This window comes from Arvicanthis niloticus, chromosome 23, assembly GCF_011762505.2.
Source record: "Arvicanthis niloticus isolate mArvNil1 chromosome 23, mArvNil1.pat.X, whole genome shotgun sequence".
Classification (NCBI taxonomy): Eukaryota; Metazoa; Chordata; class Mammalia; order Rodentia; family Muridae; genus Arvicanthis; species Arvicanthis niloticus.
In genome coordinates, this window is record NC_133430.1 from 40,460,357 (window position 1) to 40,476,750 (window position 16,394).

The 16,394-nt window shown below is 42.9% G+C and overlaps 1 protein-coding gene across 1 annotated transcript in view; it reads left to right on the forward strand.

The window, feature by feature from the left end:
- Positions 1 to 15,153, forward strand: part of Wdr89 (WD repeat domain 89) — a 37,759-nt gene extending 22,606 nt beyond the window's left edge. The window contains exon 2 of the mRNA XM_076921995.1: positions 12,957 to 15,153. Coding sequence (XP_076778110.1) covers positions 12,957 to 14,147 — 1,191 coding nt within the window. The 3' untranslated portion in view covers positions 14,148 to 15,153. The remainder of the gene's footprint in view (positions 1 to 12,956) is intronic.
- Positions 15,154 to 16,394: the final 1,241 nt, after the last annotated feature.

Below are 16,394 nucleotides of genomic sequence, written 5' to 3' on the forward strand. Positions count from 1 at the left end.
ACTGACCTTGGTGCAAGCAGATAACATTAGGCCTTAGAAGCTGCTGTTTCCAAATGCTGTGCTAGTGTTTCCCTTTAAAAAGATAATAAGGGTGTGCTTATTTAGAGGCAACATAGTTATCGATTGTAAGATGCCAGCAGCAAGTGTACAGAGGTTAAAGAGCACGAGCTCACAACACAAATGTTTATATTTGAAAAACAGCTCTGCCTTATGCTGGCTTTGCTTTTCTCATTGACAGAACAGACACAATCACACTTGGGATTGTTCTATTTAAGCCAGACAAGGTGGTGTGCCCCTGAAGCCCTGTAATCCAGAGGGAACAGGAGAATCAAAATTTAACATTATTCTTGACTACATAGTGAGCTTGAGGTGAACCTGGGTTACAGGAGACTCTGTCTCAAAAACAAAACAAAAGCAAACAAAAAGAATTCAGGGCTGGCCGAATGGCTCAGTGAGTAAAGCACTTTCCACACAGGTGTGAGGGTCCTCAAGAGTTCAGATCCCCAGAACCCACATAAAAGCCAGCTGGGGGAGGCATGGTTCCTGTGATCCCCCTTCTTATAGTACACTGGCTTCCTAGACTAGCGCTTCTGCACACAGCATACACATGGCTTGTGTGCCTGCACTCACATATGCATGCCAGATGCACGCACACACACATACATATGTTCTTGCATGCACATAGATAGACTGAATGAGCAGGAATAGAATTATCTTCACTGTGGGCTGGTAGTGATATATGATCAGCTTGTAGCTGTCCACACTTGTATTTCTCAGCTGTTAGAGACTTAAAGGTAAGAGGCTCAGAAGTTCAAGACCATCTTTGCTACTTAGCAAGTTTGAGATCAGCCTAACATAAATGCTTTTCCCCCCTAAAGGTGGGATAGTATGTTATATACTTTTTCAAACAAATACTATATTTGAAAAGAAATGTATTTAATTCAAATTGGGTTCAGTCAGTCAGAGAGAGGGAAAGAGGAAGGGAGGGAGGGCGGGAGCATGAGAGAATGAGAACAGGAATGGACTCTAGTTAGGCATTTAGGCTTTGCTTCCACGTTTTTAAAGGCAGGGTCTCTCTGTGTAACGGAGCTGATATGGAACTTGTAGGCTTGCCTCAGCTTCTAGAGTGCTGGCATTTACAGGCATGTGCCTCCACCACCAGCAGGCCAGCTATTTAGTATAGTAGGGTTTTTCAGTTTATTTTTGTTTTGTTGTTTTGAGACAGGCTCTCTTGTTGCCTAGGCTAGCCTAGAACTCAATATATATCTAAAGGTCTTCACTCACAGTAGGCAGACATTATACCAACTGAGCTACATCTTTAACCCAAGGTTGTAGTTTGAAAGTTTGAGTTTCTTTTTTTAAATGAGTGCCTTTGTATATGGCTGTGCAGGCATATTTATGAGGGTGTGTGTGTGTGTGTGTGTGTGTGTGTGTGTATGTGTGTGTGCACACATATGGAGGCTAGAGATGATAGTCTCAAGTGTCATCCTGAGAAACACCAACCACCTGCTTTAAGACAGGGTCCCTCACTGGACCAGAGCTTGCCAGTTGGGCTGGACTGGCTGGTTGGCCCTTGGGCCCCAGGGATCTTCCTATTTTTCTTCCCCAACATGGGGATGACAAGCCTGTCATCCCTTGTCCAGCATTTTTTTCAGCCCTGGGTCTAAGTTGTTTTAAATGATGGGTACTATTAAAAGTCAGAGATATCATAGTGTGGGGGTCAGCTTTTGTTGGTTCTCTTTACCACATGGGAAATACATGTGCAAAGTTGATGAACTAACAACAGTTCAGTTAAGTTTGTGCTTTCTGTGGGCTCTTCCATTCATCCTTAAGTCTTCTGTTGGCCAACCAGCAGGAAGGCAAAGAAAAGGTGAAGTCTTATCTGCCCATCTTCATCTGATGCAGATGTACCATGTGTCTCTTCCACTGGCAAAGTCTCAGCTGGGTCTGAGAACAACTGGAATCTAGTGTCTCTGCTGACATCCTAGTGATGTCCCTGTACCACATCCCACTCTGCTAAGTCCCAAGTCATTGCCTTCCTTGGACTGCTTCTCACATCTCACACTTTGCCCGAGGGCCTTGAAGAAACAGTAACCTTTGGAGCTCTGCACTGGCAGGGTACATGAATGTTTATGCCTGAGTTTTCTGGGGCTTCCTACCTACCCCTCAGCTGACTTCTTCAGGGAGAATTCTTGAGATTTTATTTTGGCTTTGTCTCAGTAATGCTTGTAAGTGTTTAGGGAAAGGAGATTCTTCTGTGCTGCTTGTTTCTTGTGCCAGAGCAGAGTTTGAAATTGAAAGAGTTGTTTTATAAAGCTATTGCTTTTTTATTGTAATACACTGGCAGGTTTTTATTGAGCTAAAAATACTTTCCTGTAATATTTACATTAAATTCCAAGTTGACAGCTTCTGAAAATACTCATAAGAAACTAGTGATATTTACTGCCTCCTGGGGAAAGGAAAGAGGCTTGGAGATATAAATATTCCAAAACAATAGATAAAAGAGTCTTGAATTTTGAACCATGTTGATTGTATCATATATTTAAAAATATGTATACATTGTTGGAATATTAACAGATGGAATTCTATGTAAAGTTTTAAAAATATATCATTTTAGTGGCTTGTTTTTTCTTTAGCACCAGGGAAGCATCATTGTAAAGAGTGTTCTCTGATCCTTCTTTCTCTCCCTTCCTCCCTTTATTTTAAACAGTTAAAAGGAAGAGTAGGAACTGGGCAAATAAAAGAAGATCAGAGTTCCTCCATCTAATAGTGACTAAGTTTGACTTCTAAAAATTCTGCTCCTGATTTTCTCTTTTGAAAGCTGCCTTACATCAGCAACATACCTAAGACTTGGATTATCTGTAAACATGATTAATACTAGGGCAGCTGTGGCAGCAGAACCCGAGTATGAGGCCACCCTCGGCTACATCACAAGTTCTAGCCAGTCTAGGCTATGAAATCAGAGTCTGTCTCAGAGTCCCTGAATCACCCTCAACATCATAATAAATGTTAAAGTTACTTCTGTCTGTGTTGCAAATCCTGAGGTAGCTAAATAGTCAGGAAGTGTTGAGCATTTATAAAGTTGTTTTCATCATCTGGCTTTGCTTCATGGTGGAGGTGGTTCTCTGTAGATGGGCTGCTTGTCATCTGTCATCGGGCAAGGGTGCTCGTACAGACCAAAGCTCTGAGCCAGTTACTGCTGGAAGGAGTGCAAGTGCTGGTATTGGATTAGGGTAATCCGGGTTTGGCCCTGGAGCTAGCGCCAAGTCCAGAAACTGTGTGATGCAGCATGGAGAGTGGGAGGAAGGGATAATAATTTACTTATACAACATTCTATGTAGACCAGATTGCCCTCAGACTTTCTAGGTAGCCATGGATTACTTAGAACTGCTTTCTGATTCTCCTGTTTTTACCTCCTAAGTGCAGGTGTGACCATACTTAGTTGATTTATTTTTTTTTTCAAAAAAAATTTTTGAAAAGAAAAATAATGGGACTAGGAGTGTACCAGTTGGTAAAGGGCTTGCCTGGCTTGGATCCAGCGCCACATAAAGCTGGGTGTGGTGATGCAGGCCCACCATCTCAGCTCTGGGGCAGGAGGATCAGAAACTTAAGTTGTCCATATCAAGTTTGTGACCAGCTGAGCTATATGAGACCTTGTCTCAAAAAAAGGAAAGTAGAGCACAAGAAAAAAATAACAGTGAAAATAGTCTTTTCACAAGAAAAGAACAGTTACTCTAGTGACCATTTTTGCCTTGAAACATGAGATTTCTGTCAGAATGCTTCCTTCTTTTCTCTTCAGTCAGTGTGTAGAATTAACTCTGGATTTCTTTAAAAACCTAATGTGAGTCTCAAAAAAAAAAATGGCTCAGCTTTTAAAATACTTCCTGCTTTTCCAGAGGGCTTGGATTCGGTTTCCATCACCCACATGGTGGCTAATGTCTGTATATGACTCCAATTCAAAGGAATGCAGTGCCACCCCCCCTTCTAGCCTCTGAGGATACTGCACACATGTGATATACTTGTATGTACATGCAGGCAAATGTTGAGGCCCAAGCTGCCCCACGTTGGGCACCAAAAAATGTTGAGAACCGCACTAGTCCCACGTTTGGGCGCCAAAAGTATCGCGGCCCAAGCAAAATGTTGAGGCCCGGGTTGCCCTGCATTTGGCGGCCACTGTATCCTGGCCCAAGCTGCCGCTCCGGTCCGCGGGTCGGGGTTCAGCAAGAGAGAGAGAATGAAGACCAGACAGAGTGTAATTCAATCCCGTTTATTCTTCAGCCTCTCTTCCTAGTCCAAGTCCCAAGTCTAGCTGTGCTCTCTAAAGAGTCTCCCTAAAGAGTATATCACCTCTAAGTGTCTTATTCTCTCTCTATAGTCTGATTCTCTCATCTCTCTTCTGTCTGCCTCTCACCTTTATATGTCTCACTTCTAAGCCATGCCTTTTGGTCACATAAATTACCTGCCGTAGATCAAACCCACTCAGTTCTGTTGTGACATAAGAAGTCTGTGACTGGCACTGCTAGGTTTCTACTGTTGTGTTTTTTAATTTTTAAAATTACTCATTTTACTTTTTTTATGAATGAGTGCTATCTTGTCTGTATGTAGCTATGTGTACCACATTCGTGCTGGATGTCATTGGAAGCTAAAGAGAGTGATGGATCCCCAGAACTATAGTTACAGACAGTAATGAGTCACCCTCTGAGATTTGAACCCCGGTCCCATGGAAAAGCAGCTACTGCTCTTAACCACTGACCAATCTCTCTAGCTCTTTTGCAGTTTCTTAATCAGAACTAAGTGAAATATTTTTCAAGATGAGCTAGTCATTGTCTCTCCATTCCCAGTTCAGTGAGGCGTGAATTGAAATTGGTTTTGGCTGGCTGATGCATCCTGTGGCTCATGGAGAAGCAACTTTTAAAAATTGCATTTCTTTGTGTATATGCGCGTGCGTGCATGTGTATGTGTATGTGCGTGTGTGCGTGTGTATGTGTGTATGCGCGTGCGTGCGTGTGTATGTGTATATGCGCGTGTGTGCATGTGTATGCGCGTGCGTGCGTGTGTATGTGTATATGCGCGTGTGTGCATGTGTATGTGCGTGTGTGCGTGTGTATGTGTATATGCGCGTGCGTGTGCATGTGTATGTGTGTGCGTGTGTGTGTGCGCGTGTGCGTGTGTGCGTGTGGCACAGGGTATGTATGTGTGGATTGCAGAGGACAGCCTGGAGAGTTGGCTTTATACTTCCTGAAGTCACGTTTTCTTTTTGGGTGGCAGGAACCTTTGCCTACTGAACTATCTCACTGGCCCAGAGGAAATGCTTTTAGCCAATCAAACTCTTCCGGACCTCCTCTTCTCTCCTCTCTGGGAGAGGAGCAGAGGGCAGCACGCCACCTCCCTGCCCTGAAATCCATTCTCTTTATGTAGCCTTTTCTTTTCCCCATTGCTCTCTTTTTCCTTTCCTTCTTTTTTAAGAAATAGCATTTTATGTTTTGAGACAGAGATGTGTGTGTCCCAGGCTGCTGAAGATGACCTTGAGTTTCTGATCTTCCTGTCCCCACCTTCACCACCATGCCAGTGTATGCATGTAGTGCTAAGTATTGAACTCAGGGCTTTGTGCAATTAGACAAACACTCTCCTGATTGAGCTAGTCACCAGCCCTTATTTAAGCTGTTTTTGTTAAGCTGAACTGTTGGGGTGCTGTGTGAAGGTTGTCTTTGTATTATTTGATTGTTAGTCCTGTGGCACAGAGGTGAGTACTGGTATTGTTATTCTTATGGCTCAGCACCTGCCTCAGTATTTTGTAAAGATACAAAATACTCTCTGATTGGTTTAATAAAAAGCTGACAATGAGTAGCTGGGCTGAAAAGGGAAGGTGGGACAATGGAAAAATTTCAGGATCATTTTGGTGATTTTAAAGTAGATGTAATCTGGAGCTGGAGAGATAGCTCAGAAGTTAAGAACACATACCTGATATTACAGAAGATACAAGTATAATTGCATCCTTGTCAGACAGCTCACAACTAACTACCTGTAACTCTAGCTCCAGGAGATCCAGTGCTTCCTTCTGGCCTCTGTGGCCACTCATGCTCTTGTGCACATGCTCATACACACACACACACACTGTTTTCAGAATAATGATAAAAACAAATATTTAAAATATGTGTAATGTGTTGACTTAATCTCATACTTTAAATGGCCCATGGTCCAAAAGTGTAATTTGGGTGTTGAATGAGTGGTAACCCTTACAATGGCTAAACTTTAAATAACCTATATATCACTGACCAAAATGGAGAGGATAGAATCTTCAAAAAATTTTCTTTGGAAGTTAGACATAGTGGCCCATACTTATAATCTAAGTATTTGGGAAGTGCAAGCAGGTGCTTCAGCTGTTCAGGGCTAACCTTGGTTACATATTGAGTTTGAGACCACCATAGCATGCATGAGATACTATCTCATAAAGAAAAAAAAAAGGAAGGAAGAAGAGGGGGTTGTTGCTAGAAGGACAACAAATGATCACTTTAACTTAGAGACATAGCAGGGCATACATAAGAAAGAATTCCTGCAGACGCTGGAAAGTGTAGACATATACCTAGAGAGGTGGGTTCTCACTCAAGTGCCAAAGGAAGCACTTGAAAGGATAAATGTGGGTTCAGCTCACCTTGGAAGAGTGTGAAGAGACCCCAGGATCTCTTGGGGACTGGGAAGTGGATCATAGGGGAAGAACCTCACACGGGACCTATAAATTGAAGTAAATGTATTCATTCTGGAATGATTCCTTAGTGTATATGATTGAGAATTAACTATATAGTTGTAAGAAGCTGTATTTCACATATGACTTACTTGCATATTTATGTGTTAAGGCTTAAGGATTTTTGTGTATGTGTGTGTGTTTTCCCATAATAGATTAAGCTGTCATATTGTTTGTATCTGTGTGTGAAAATAAGCTCTATAGCTTGTAAATGCCATAGGATAGACTTAGTTTACTGCTAACACCTGTCTCATCCACTTCTCTACTATCTTGAGGGAAGCTTGGTTTTGTAGAGAAATGTAGGGTGCAGAGCTTAGAGTACGCATTGGAGAGGCCAGGATTGTCAAGACTGTCAATCACAGGGGCCGATTTTCTTCAAAGGAAGAAATGGATGACGTCTGGTCACCTGGAATGCACCGTGAAAGTGGTCAAACTGATCATCATTTACTGTCCTATTAAGCGCCAGCCTACAGCTGAGTTCCCCCGACATCCTGAGCATTGTTTAGACCCTGAAGCGTTGTCTCTTGGTGAATAGCGCCCATCCTTATGAAGGTGGTTCTGTGCACTAGCATCCTCCACCAACAGAACTTCTCCTTATGCTTCTTACAAACTTCCTCCCCGAGTTCTTGCCCTGAGCACTGTTTATCTGTCAGTAGAACTCATTATTATTCTACAGCTCACAGGCGCTTCCACGTTGCTAGCCAGGTTCTATGTAGCTGTGCCTAAAGCTTTGTGATGACTGCCACATGGAAACTTCTCCCCAAAGTTCACTGTGCTTATGTGTAAGAAGAGTCAACCCTGACGTCTGACTCGGGAAGTTTTGATGCAGTGCCTGTAAAGATGGTAATGACTTGAATTTCATTTTACCTTGCGGTTCATGAGGCTTGTGGGGTCTAGGACAGGGAATGCTGTATCCTCTGAAACAAGTTACAAATATTTGTGAACCACATGCGGGTGCTGGGAATTGAACCTGTGTCCCCTGGAAGGGCAGCCAGTGTTCTTAATCACTGAGCTATCCCTATCCCGCCAGCTCCAACATTACTAGGTGAGATTTGTTGTTGCAGGGTTTATTTAATTTTTTTTATTTATTTGAGAATTTTACACAGTATATACATTTAATTTTTTATCTAAATTTTTTATATAATCTTGCCCCTCCTCTTTCCTCCCAGTCTCCCTATCTTTACTTAACTTCATATTCTTTCTGTCTCTGAAACCTCCCCAAGCCTCCTCCCAAAAAAACCAAAACAACAACAAAAACAGGAGAAACAACAGAACAATGAAAATCAAAACAGATAAACTAAGTAAGAAAACCATTAAAACAAACAAACAAAATATAGTGCATACAGGCCTTCAATCATAGCATTCAGGAGGCAGAGGCAGACTGATCTCTTGAGTTCGAGGCCAGCCTAGTCTATAGAGCAAGTTCCAGGATAGCCAGGGCTATACAAAGAAACCCTGTCTGGAAAAACCAACAACAACAACAACAACAACAACAACAACAATAATAATAATAATAATAATAATAATAATAATAATAATAATAATGTGGTTAAGATAACCAGTGACACTCTCTTTATTGGAGAAAACTGATTTTTTTCTCTATCCCAGCAGGTAGTATTCAGCTTCTTAGGTAGGGGTGGGGCTTTTTGTCTACTTTGCCTACTTTGCCTTTTCAGTGCCGGAATTTTGTTTGGTTTGAACCTGTGCTGGTCTTATGTGTGATATCTCAGTCTCTGTGAGTTTCTGTGTTTATTAGTGCTGTTTTATCTGGAAGATACTGTTTCCTTGGAGCCTCCATCACCTCTAACTCTTGTCATCTTTCTGTCACCACTTACACATTTTTGAACCTCATAGGAAGGGGTTTGATACAGACATCTTTAGGGCTGAGTGCTCCAAAGTCTCTCCGTCTCATCACATTGTTCAGCTGTAGGTGCCTTTTAAGTTTCCATCTGCCATAAGAAGCCTTTTTGAGGAGGGCTTAACAATACACTGTACTGATCAGTAGGTGTAGGAGATATTTTGTTGCTGTTTCAGCAGGAGATTATGCTTTTCCTAGGGCAGTGACCAGAGGCTCAGGTTCTTAGCCACGTCGGCAGTGTCCGGTGCAGCTTCCTTCTCATGGAGTGGGCCTTAAGTCCAACCAGACAGTGGTTGTTTACTCCGGTAGCGTTCTGCCACTAGTGCGCTAGTCTGTCTTGCAGGCAGCTCTGTTGTAGGTCACAGGGTTTGTAGCCGGGTGATGTTCATGATCACTTTCACTTCTGGAGCATGCGGTGTACCTCCCAGCACCACAAATGCTGGTCAATAGGAATGGAGTTTCTAGTTGGACATCAGCTTGATTTCTCAGTGTTCAATATCATAAGTAAGTTGGTATTCAGCAATAAGGCCTTACTATCAGATTATGGAGAGTAACCAGAAACCTTGACAATAGCCTGATTGGAAAGTGGTGTGGTGGTCCATAGGACCCCTTGGTCAATGACTCAACCATATGGAGCCCATTCCTGGCCAGAGGTTTACTTAGTGATATAAGATGTCCATTTGGGGCATTTTCTCTCCTATTATATGGTGACTTCATTTAAATTCCTTTCATATATGTATATATCATAGGAAATGTGTACATTACTAGTTCTTGGGCTTCCTTTGATGTAGTATCCATGTGGGCCCTCCTCTGCCTGCCTCCCTACTCCAGGCCTTAGAACCTTTGCATTAACTCTTTGTAGAGGGTGGATGCATTATGAAACAGACCCAGACAACAGCAAAAGGGACAGAGTGCCATATTGCTGTCCTGCCGGCATGTCCTGCCGGCATGTAGCAGTGGGTAGTTCTAGTCTAAATTTGCTGTTAGCTCAAAAGGTGCATTAAACGTCCTAATCATTTAGATTAGTCTGATCTCTTATATACAAAGATCAGTAGTATGTTGCTCAATATGATAAAAGTAAGTACTGTTTCTGTTCTCCATATAGCCTCTTAGTAATGTGAGGTACTTCAGGAATGGCCACTTTCTTTCATTGGAATGAACAAGGCTTTCTTTCTAATAGTGAAACAACAGCTATTTCTTCTTCCTCCTCTTTTTTTGTTTTTGAAATAGGGTCTCCTATAACCCAGGAAGATCTTGAACTCACCATGTAGCTGGAGCTAGTCTTGATGCCTAGCTTTAGCCCGGAGTTCTGGGATTACAGATGTTTAAAATCAAGTGCTCCCCAGCCTGCTTCAGGGACTCAGCACCAGTCTCATGTCACCAAGGTCCAAATATGACATATGTACTCTTTAAAAAGGTCCCTGCCATCAAGGCCCACTCTCTTGTTCTTTCCCGCTCTCTGTTTCTGACACTTGCTCTGTCTTGTCTTTTTCTTGCTCTCCTCCCTCCCCCCTCCACCCCGCATCTGTCTCTTCCTCTCTTCTCCAAGGCAGCCCTTTGCCTAATAAATCTCTTGCATGATCTTGCGTTTGATCTGTTGAGTTGGGCGTGGCTTTTGTGGCATTCCTTAGTCAGCACGTGCCAAGGTGCTCTGCCACATAAGCCCCAACAGGGATGTGCTAACATATCTCTTAGGCAGCCTATTTCTAAATTAATGCACGTCTTAAAGTGTCCTTTAGTAGACTGTGATAAAATAGTTGGCTGGGTAAAACTATTGTTTCCACATTTAAAGTCTTTCTTTCCCCTTGTTGTGCATTATTTAAGATACCTTTATAAACAGTATTTTGTAAATGTCTGTGAACAGAGGTCCCCTGCAAACACACAGATGCACACAATATCCTTTTGGCTTTCTTTCCTTTTCTTCTAGAACTGTTCTTAACATGGAAGTTGAAGCAGGTGGACATTGACTCTTTTAATGAGTTTTTGTGTGTGGAGCTAGGGATCGAACCCAGGGCCTTGTGCAAGTGTTTTATCACTGTCTCCATCTCGATGGCTTGTACTTGTGCTGCCTTCTGTCAAGCGCTGGGATTTTAGGCGTGCACTAGCACAACCAGACTTATACACTGTCTGAAAGTACTGCTCCAGCACTCTCCACTGCAGACGTGTTCTATTAGTCTCCCACAGTGTTCAAACAAGTGACTGCACTGGGTAGCGCAAAAAAATTACAAGTACATTGCCTTACAATTTCAAATGCAGAAGTCTGGATGGATATCCACTGGAAAGCTCTGGAAAGAAATGCTTCCCTTGCCTTTTCCAGATTCTTGAGCTCAGCTACATTCCTTGACATATGTGTCCACTCCTTTAAATGTTTTATTATGTGTATGTTCATGTGTTTGCACATATTACTTTTGTGTGTCTATGGAGGCCAGAAGGTATGGGATCCCTTGGAGTTATAGGTGGTTGTGAGCTGTCCTGAGTGGGTACTAGCAACCAGAAAGTTCTCTGGAAACACAGTCTTACTTAGGGGTTCTATTGCTGTGATAAAACACCAAGACCAAAAATAACATTTTCAGCCTTCTATTGATCAGAGAAATCAGAGCAGGAACCTGGAGGCAGGAGCTGATGCAGAGGCCCTGAGGAGTGCTGCTTACTGGCTCGCTCCCCATAGCTTACTCTTTCTTGTAGCACCCAGGACCATTTGCCCAGGGATGATGCCACAGTGGGCAGGTGGGAGACTTCCACATCAATCACTAGTAAGGAAAATGCCCACAGGCTTGACTGTAGGCCAATCCATTACAAATTTTGTTCCCAGATAACTAACTCTTAATAAATCGAAAACAAACTAGCCAGAACCAGCAGCAACCCCTAACACTGAGCAGTCTCCCCAGCCCTGGTATGTCCCTTTCATGAAGAGCCAGCAACATTGTATCTCTCCACTTCCTAAGTGCTTCTGCCCTCCCCACTTCAGCTTTTTAAAATACTGATTTGACTATGCTAGGTTTGCTGAGATAATCTAGGATAATCTTCCTATTTTGAGGTCAGTTTTAAACTAGGTTGATCAGCAGCCTTCATTCCACCTGCAATCTCAGGTCCCCTTTGTCACCTTTGTAACCTAACCTAGTCTCAGGACCCAGGGTTAAGTCATGAATATTTGGGGGGGGGGGATTATTTTTTGCCTAGACTTCTCTATTTAAATTAAAGTTACGTGGAACAGTTGAGGGCAGGAGAAGATTCCAGTGCGGCTGACGTGAGTGGGATCAGTAACTGTCTTTGAACAAGGAGGAACGCCTGCTCGCTAGTTCCCATTAGCATAAAACATGCCAAGTTCTGTAGTTAGAACCATTTGAGCCAGGTGGTTGTGACACACGTTTTTAGTCCCAGCTCTCCAGAGGGAGGAAGATGGAGGTGAGGATCTCTGAGTTTGAGGCCAGCCTGGTCTACAGAGTAAGTTCCAGAACAGCCTGCACTACACAGTGACACCCTGTCTTGAAAACAAACAAAATTTAAAAAGTGATTTGATGAAAGGCAACTAAGTTTTAGTTATATCCTGGAAGGGAACTGATGAAAATATTAGAGATTTATTTCAGTTGTTTCATTCCAGAATGTTATAGGACAGTTATATTAGTGTTTCAGACACCAACAGGACTGTTTGGTTTCAGACCCTGGGACAAGGGACACATTTTACACTCCAAAGCATACCTGGCCTCCAGAATTTCCCAACATCCTTCAGCCCATACCCTGGGGACTGGGCTGCCCTTCCCCCAGAGGCTCCCCTATATAATCTAGACAGTTCAGGGTCTCTCTCTCTCTCTCTCTCTCTCTCTCTCTCTCTCTCTCTCTCTCTCTCCTCTTCCCACTCTCCCTGCAAGTACCCATTCTCTTCCCCTTCCCGCCCTCCCCATGGTGACTCCCCTGCCCTCAATCCTTGGGGCCAGTGAACTTGCTTGAGAGCAGCTTCCCAATAAACCTGCCTTTAATATAATCTAATCTGGTTTGAATTGGCTCATTTTGGTGGCAGAGACATAACCTATTAAGGACAGGCAAACTAACAAGTCTTAGCAACTTCCTAGGAGAAGGAGATAAGGAAGAGAGAATGTCATAGCTTTGCTGTGGGGCTTTGGAAATATCAGCATCACAGAAGTGGCTGTAGTGTTAGGAGCATCAGAGAAAGAGTAAAAAAAGAGGTCAGGAAAGGGTGCCCAGGGATTACACAGCTTGGCTCAGGCCTTTCTGAGTGGCTCAGGCCTGAGTTCTGCACAGTAGACGCTCAGGAGCACCTACCCCAAAGGGCTTTGACTTAGATGCACTTTTAGAGAAACTCTGAGTTTAATTTTAATTTTCATATCTTTATTACAGAGTTTTATAGCCGTGGATGTTTCTACTGACATGGAGAAGATTGAGGACCAGTTTGCTAACCTGCATATTGTTAGACGATCCTTGGAACCAAAAGAGCCCACCTACCTGCTTGGCATAGACACATCAAAGACTGTACAAGCAGAAAAAGGAGGCTTGGTTGCGGTTTTGTGTTCAAATGGGTCCATAAGAATATATGATAAAGAGACACTTAATCTGCTACGAGAATTTAGTGGCTCTCCTGGGCTTCTTAATGGAGTCAGATTTGCGAATTCCTGTGACAATGTCTATTCTGCAAGCACAGATGGCACTGTAAAATGTTGGGATGCTCGGTTAGCTAGTGAAAAGCCTGCGCAGTTGTTCAAGGGTTACCCTTCCAATATTTTTATCAGTTTTGATGTCAACTGCAAAGATCATGTCATCTGTGCTGGTGCAGAAAAAGTTGATGATGACGCATTGTTGGTATTTTGGGATGCAAGGTTCACATCGCCGGATTTGTCTACTAGAGACCCACTTGGTGCCTATTCAGAGACACACAGTGATGACATCACTCAAGTGCGCTTCCATCCCAGCAATCCCAACACGGTTGTCTCAGGGTCAGCTGACGGGCTGGTAAATGTGTTTGATCTCAGTGTTGATAATGAAGAGGATGCATTGGTTGCCACCTGTAACTCCGTGTCATCAGTGAGCTGTATCGGTTGGTGTGGAAAAGACTGTAAGCAAATTTACTGCATGACACACGATGAAGGGTTTTGTTGGTGGGATCTTAATCATCTGGATACAGATGAACCAATTACACGTTTGAACATCCAGGATGTGAGAGAAGTAACTGATGTAAAAGAAGGTCATTTGGACTATCTGATTGGTGGCCTGTATCACGAGAAGATGGACAGATTGTTTGTCGTTGGAGGAACCAACACCGGAAAGCTTCACTTACTGAGCTGCACCGAGGCAGGACTGACCCACGTGACCAGCCTTCATGGGGGCCACGCAGCCACCATCCGTTCTTTCTGTTGGAACGTGTCCGAGGATTCTCTGCTGACCGGAGGAGAAGATGCACAGCTACTGCTTTGGAGACCTGGAGCAATGGAGAAGACCTTCACAAAGAAAGACAGCCTGAAAATTGCATCCTCTGTGCAGCAGCGAGTTCGGGTCCACAGCAGCGAGTCTTACAAGAGAAGGAAACAGCAGTGACGTCATGCTGGGAATGTGAAACGCTCTTCCCGTTTTAAATCATTTTTTGCTGCCGACAGCAAATCTTTCTAAAGCTCATCTGTAAAAGCAGGCCGTTAGCAAGCCCTGCCCCAGACAGATACTGAGAATGGTTTAGTTCAGGTTCGGACATATTCTGCAATATTTTTTTAAAGCTCTCAGTTGTATATACAAACCAGTGACCTGACAGGGAAATTACACGCCGCATTTTGAAACCCGTCTGTTGAGTTAGTAAATGTGAGGTTTGAAGACATGGCTCTGAAGGGGACTCTTCAGTAGATAGCTTCGGAGGCAAGGGAAGGGTGGTTTGGGCCATGGGTTTTAAACCCAGCTTCTTAGGCTTGAAATGGCACACGTGTTTATACAGCATCAGACTGTTTGGCCATCTGAAGACCTTACTGCATCACCTCAGGTCCTTGAAATGGAAGTGTTTGAGTGAGTCTGAGTAGAAGTTTAGTTTTTTAGGAATGAAGTCTAATATTTTCTTTAAATGAGAAAAATATATTTGGTAATTACTTGTGTCTGTACTTTATTTTTTTTTTTTAATTAATCGGGAGCATCTGTAATCTAATACACTATATTTACACTTGGTTAGCCAGCACCCAGGTACTTTGAGAAAACAAGAAATTACCTTACTAGATTAATTTTGAGACTTAACGTAAGACAGGCAAAAGAAAATACAACGGGGCTAGTTTGTTTCAAAATAACCTTTCAAAAATATTATATGATTAAATATTCTTTCTTATTTCATCCATCATTTTACACTTGAAGCCTATGGTGTGCGTGCGTGCATGCATGTGCATGCACACGAATGTGTCAGTTTTCTCTTTCTCCCCTGTGGGTCCCAGGGATCACAGTCCTTAGGCTTTACAGCAGCCTCTACCTACTGGGCCATCATGGGGGCAGGGTAGCATTTACTGCTAATTTTGTCATTTTTCTTAAAAAAAATCTTTTGTAAAGTGCCTTAATAAAAGAAGTTAACACTTTTAAGGCTTGGGCATCTTGTCTTATGCTTAAAGGTACGTAAGAATATCTTTTTATAGATACCAAAAAAAATCAGTGATAAGAGTGGTGATCACAGCCTCAAATATTTATCATTCCTTACAGTACACAGTAGGGCCTGTTACAGTACACAGTAGGGCCTGTTACTGACCATAGTCCCTGTCTGTATGGTAGCACACCGCAACTTGTCGTAAGTACAATTAACTACCTAACCTTAACCAGCTCCTCCCCTCCATTGGAAGTGGGTGAATTTATGGTATGTAAATTATATCTCACAGTTGTTGGGGAAAATATACTCGATGTCCCACTGCTGTGAAGAAACACCATGGCTAGGGCTGCATATGGAAGAAAACATTTATTTGTTTATTTTTAAAGATTTTTTTTTAGACTTACTATTTATTATGTGTACAATGTTCTGCCTGCACGTATGCTTGAAGGCCAGAAGAGGGCACCAGACCCCATTACAGATGGTTGTGAGCCACCATGTGGTTGCTGGAACTTGAGCTCAGGACCTCTGGAAGAGCAACCAAAGCACTTAAACTGCTGAGCCTCTGAGTCTCTCCAGCCTCAGAAGAAAACGTTTAATTGGGGCTGTGCTTACAGCTTCGGAGGGTGAGTCGAGGATGGGACCATCCGAATTCAAACCACTGCAACAGAGAAGCCGGAATGAAACTGGAACGATGGAATTGTGGCTGTATTTCAGGATGAGGTAAACACTGGAAAAGGAGCTACTCCTGTTTATGTGTAGATATCTATAATTACAATACCAGGTAATCTAACCCAATAAGTTTTTTGTATTAAACACATGACCGATTATATTTATCTCAAGAATGCCAAGATAACATTAGAAAGTCAATAGCAATGACGGACGTAAAGAAATCAAAGTGCTCTTAATGACTGCAGACACCTTCCTGCCTCTCAGCGTGTTTTCCAGCTTCTCACTTATTTATATATAAAAATGTAAGTGAACAAGGAATCGAATACTGAATGGGTACAGAATATGGTATAACACCAGGCAGAATGCTGTTGTGTCACAAAGGAAAAATCCCGCTCTTTTCAACAGCATGGATAGAACTGGAGGGCAGTGTGCTGAGTGAAGCAAGTGAGTCGAACAGGCTCATGTGGACTCTCAAGACATGCGTCTCCGATGCTTGAGCTGAGATTGGTGCTTTCCAGAGCTGTAGTGCTGACTGGTGGGTAGGAAGTTCGAGTTAGGACGGAGCAAGA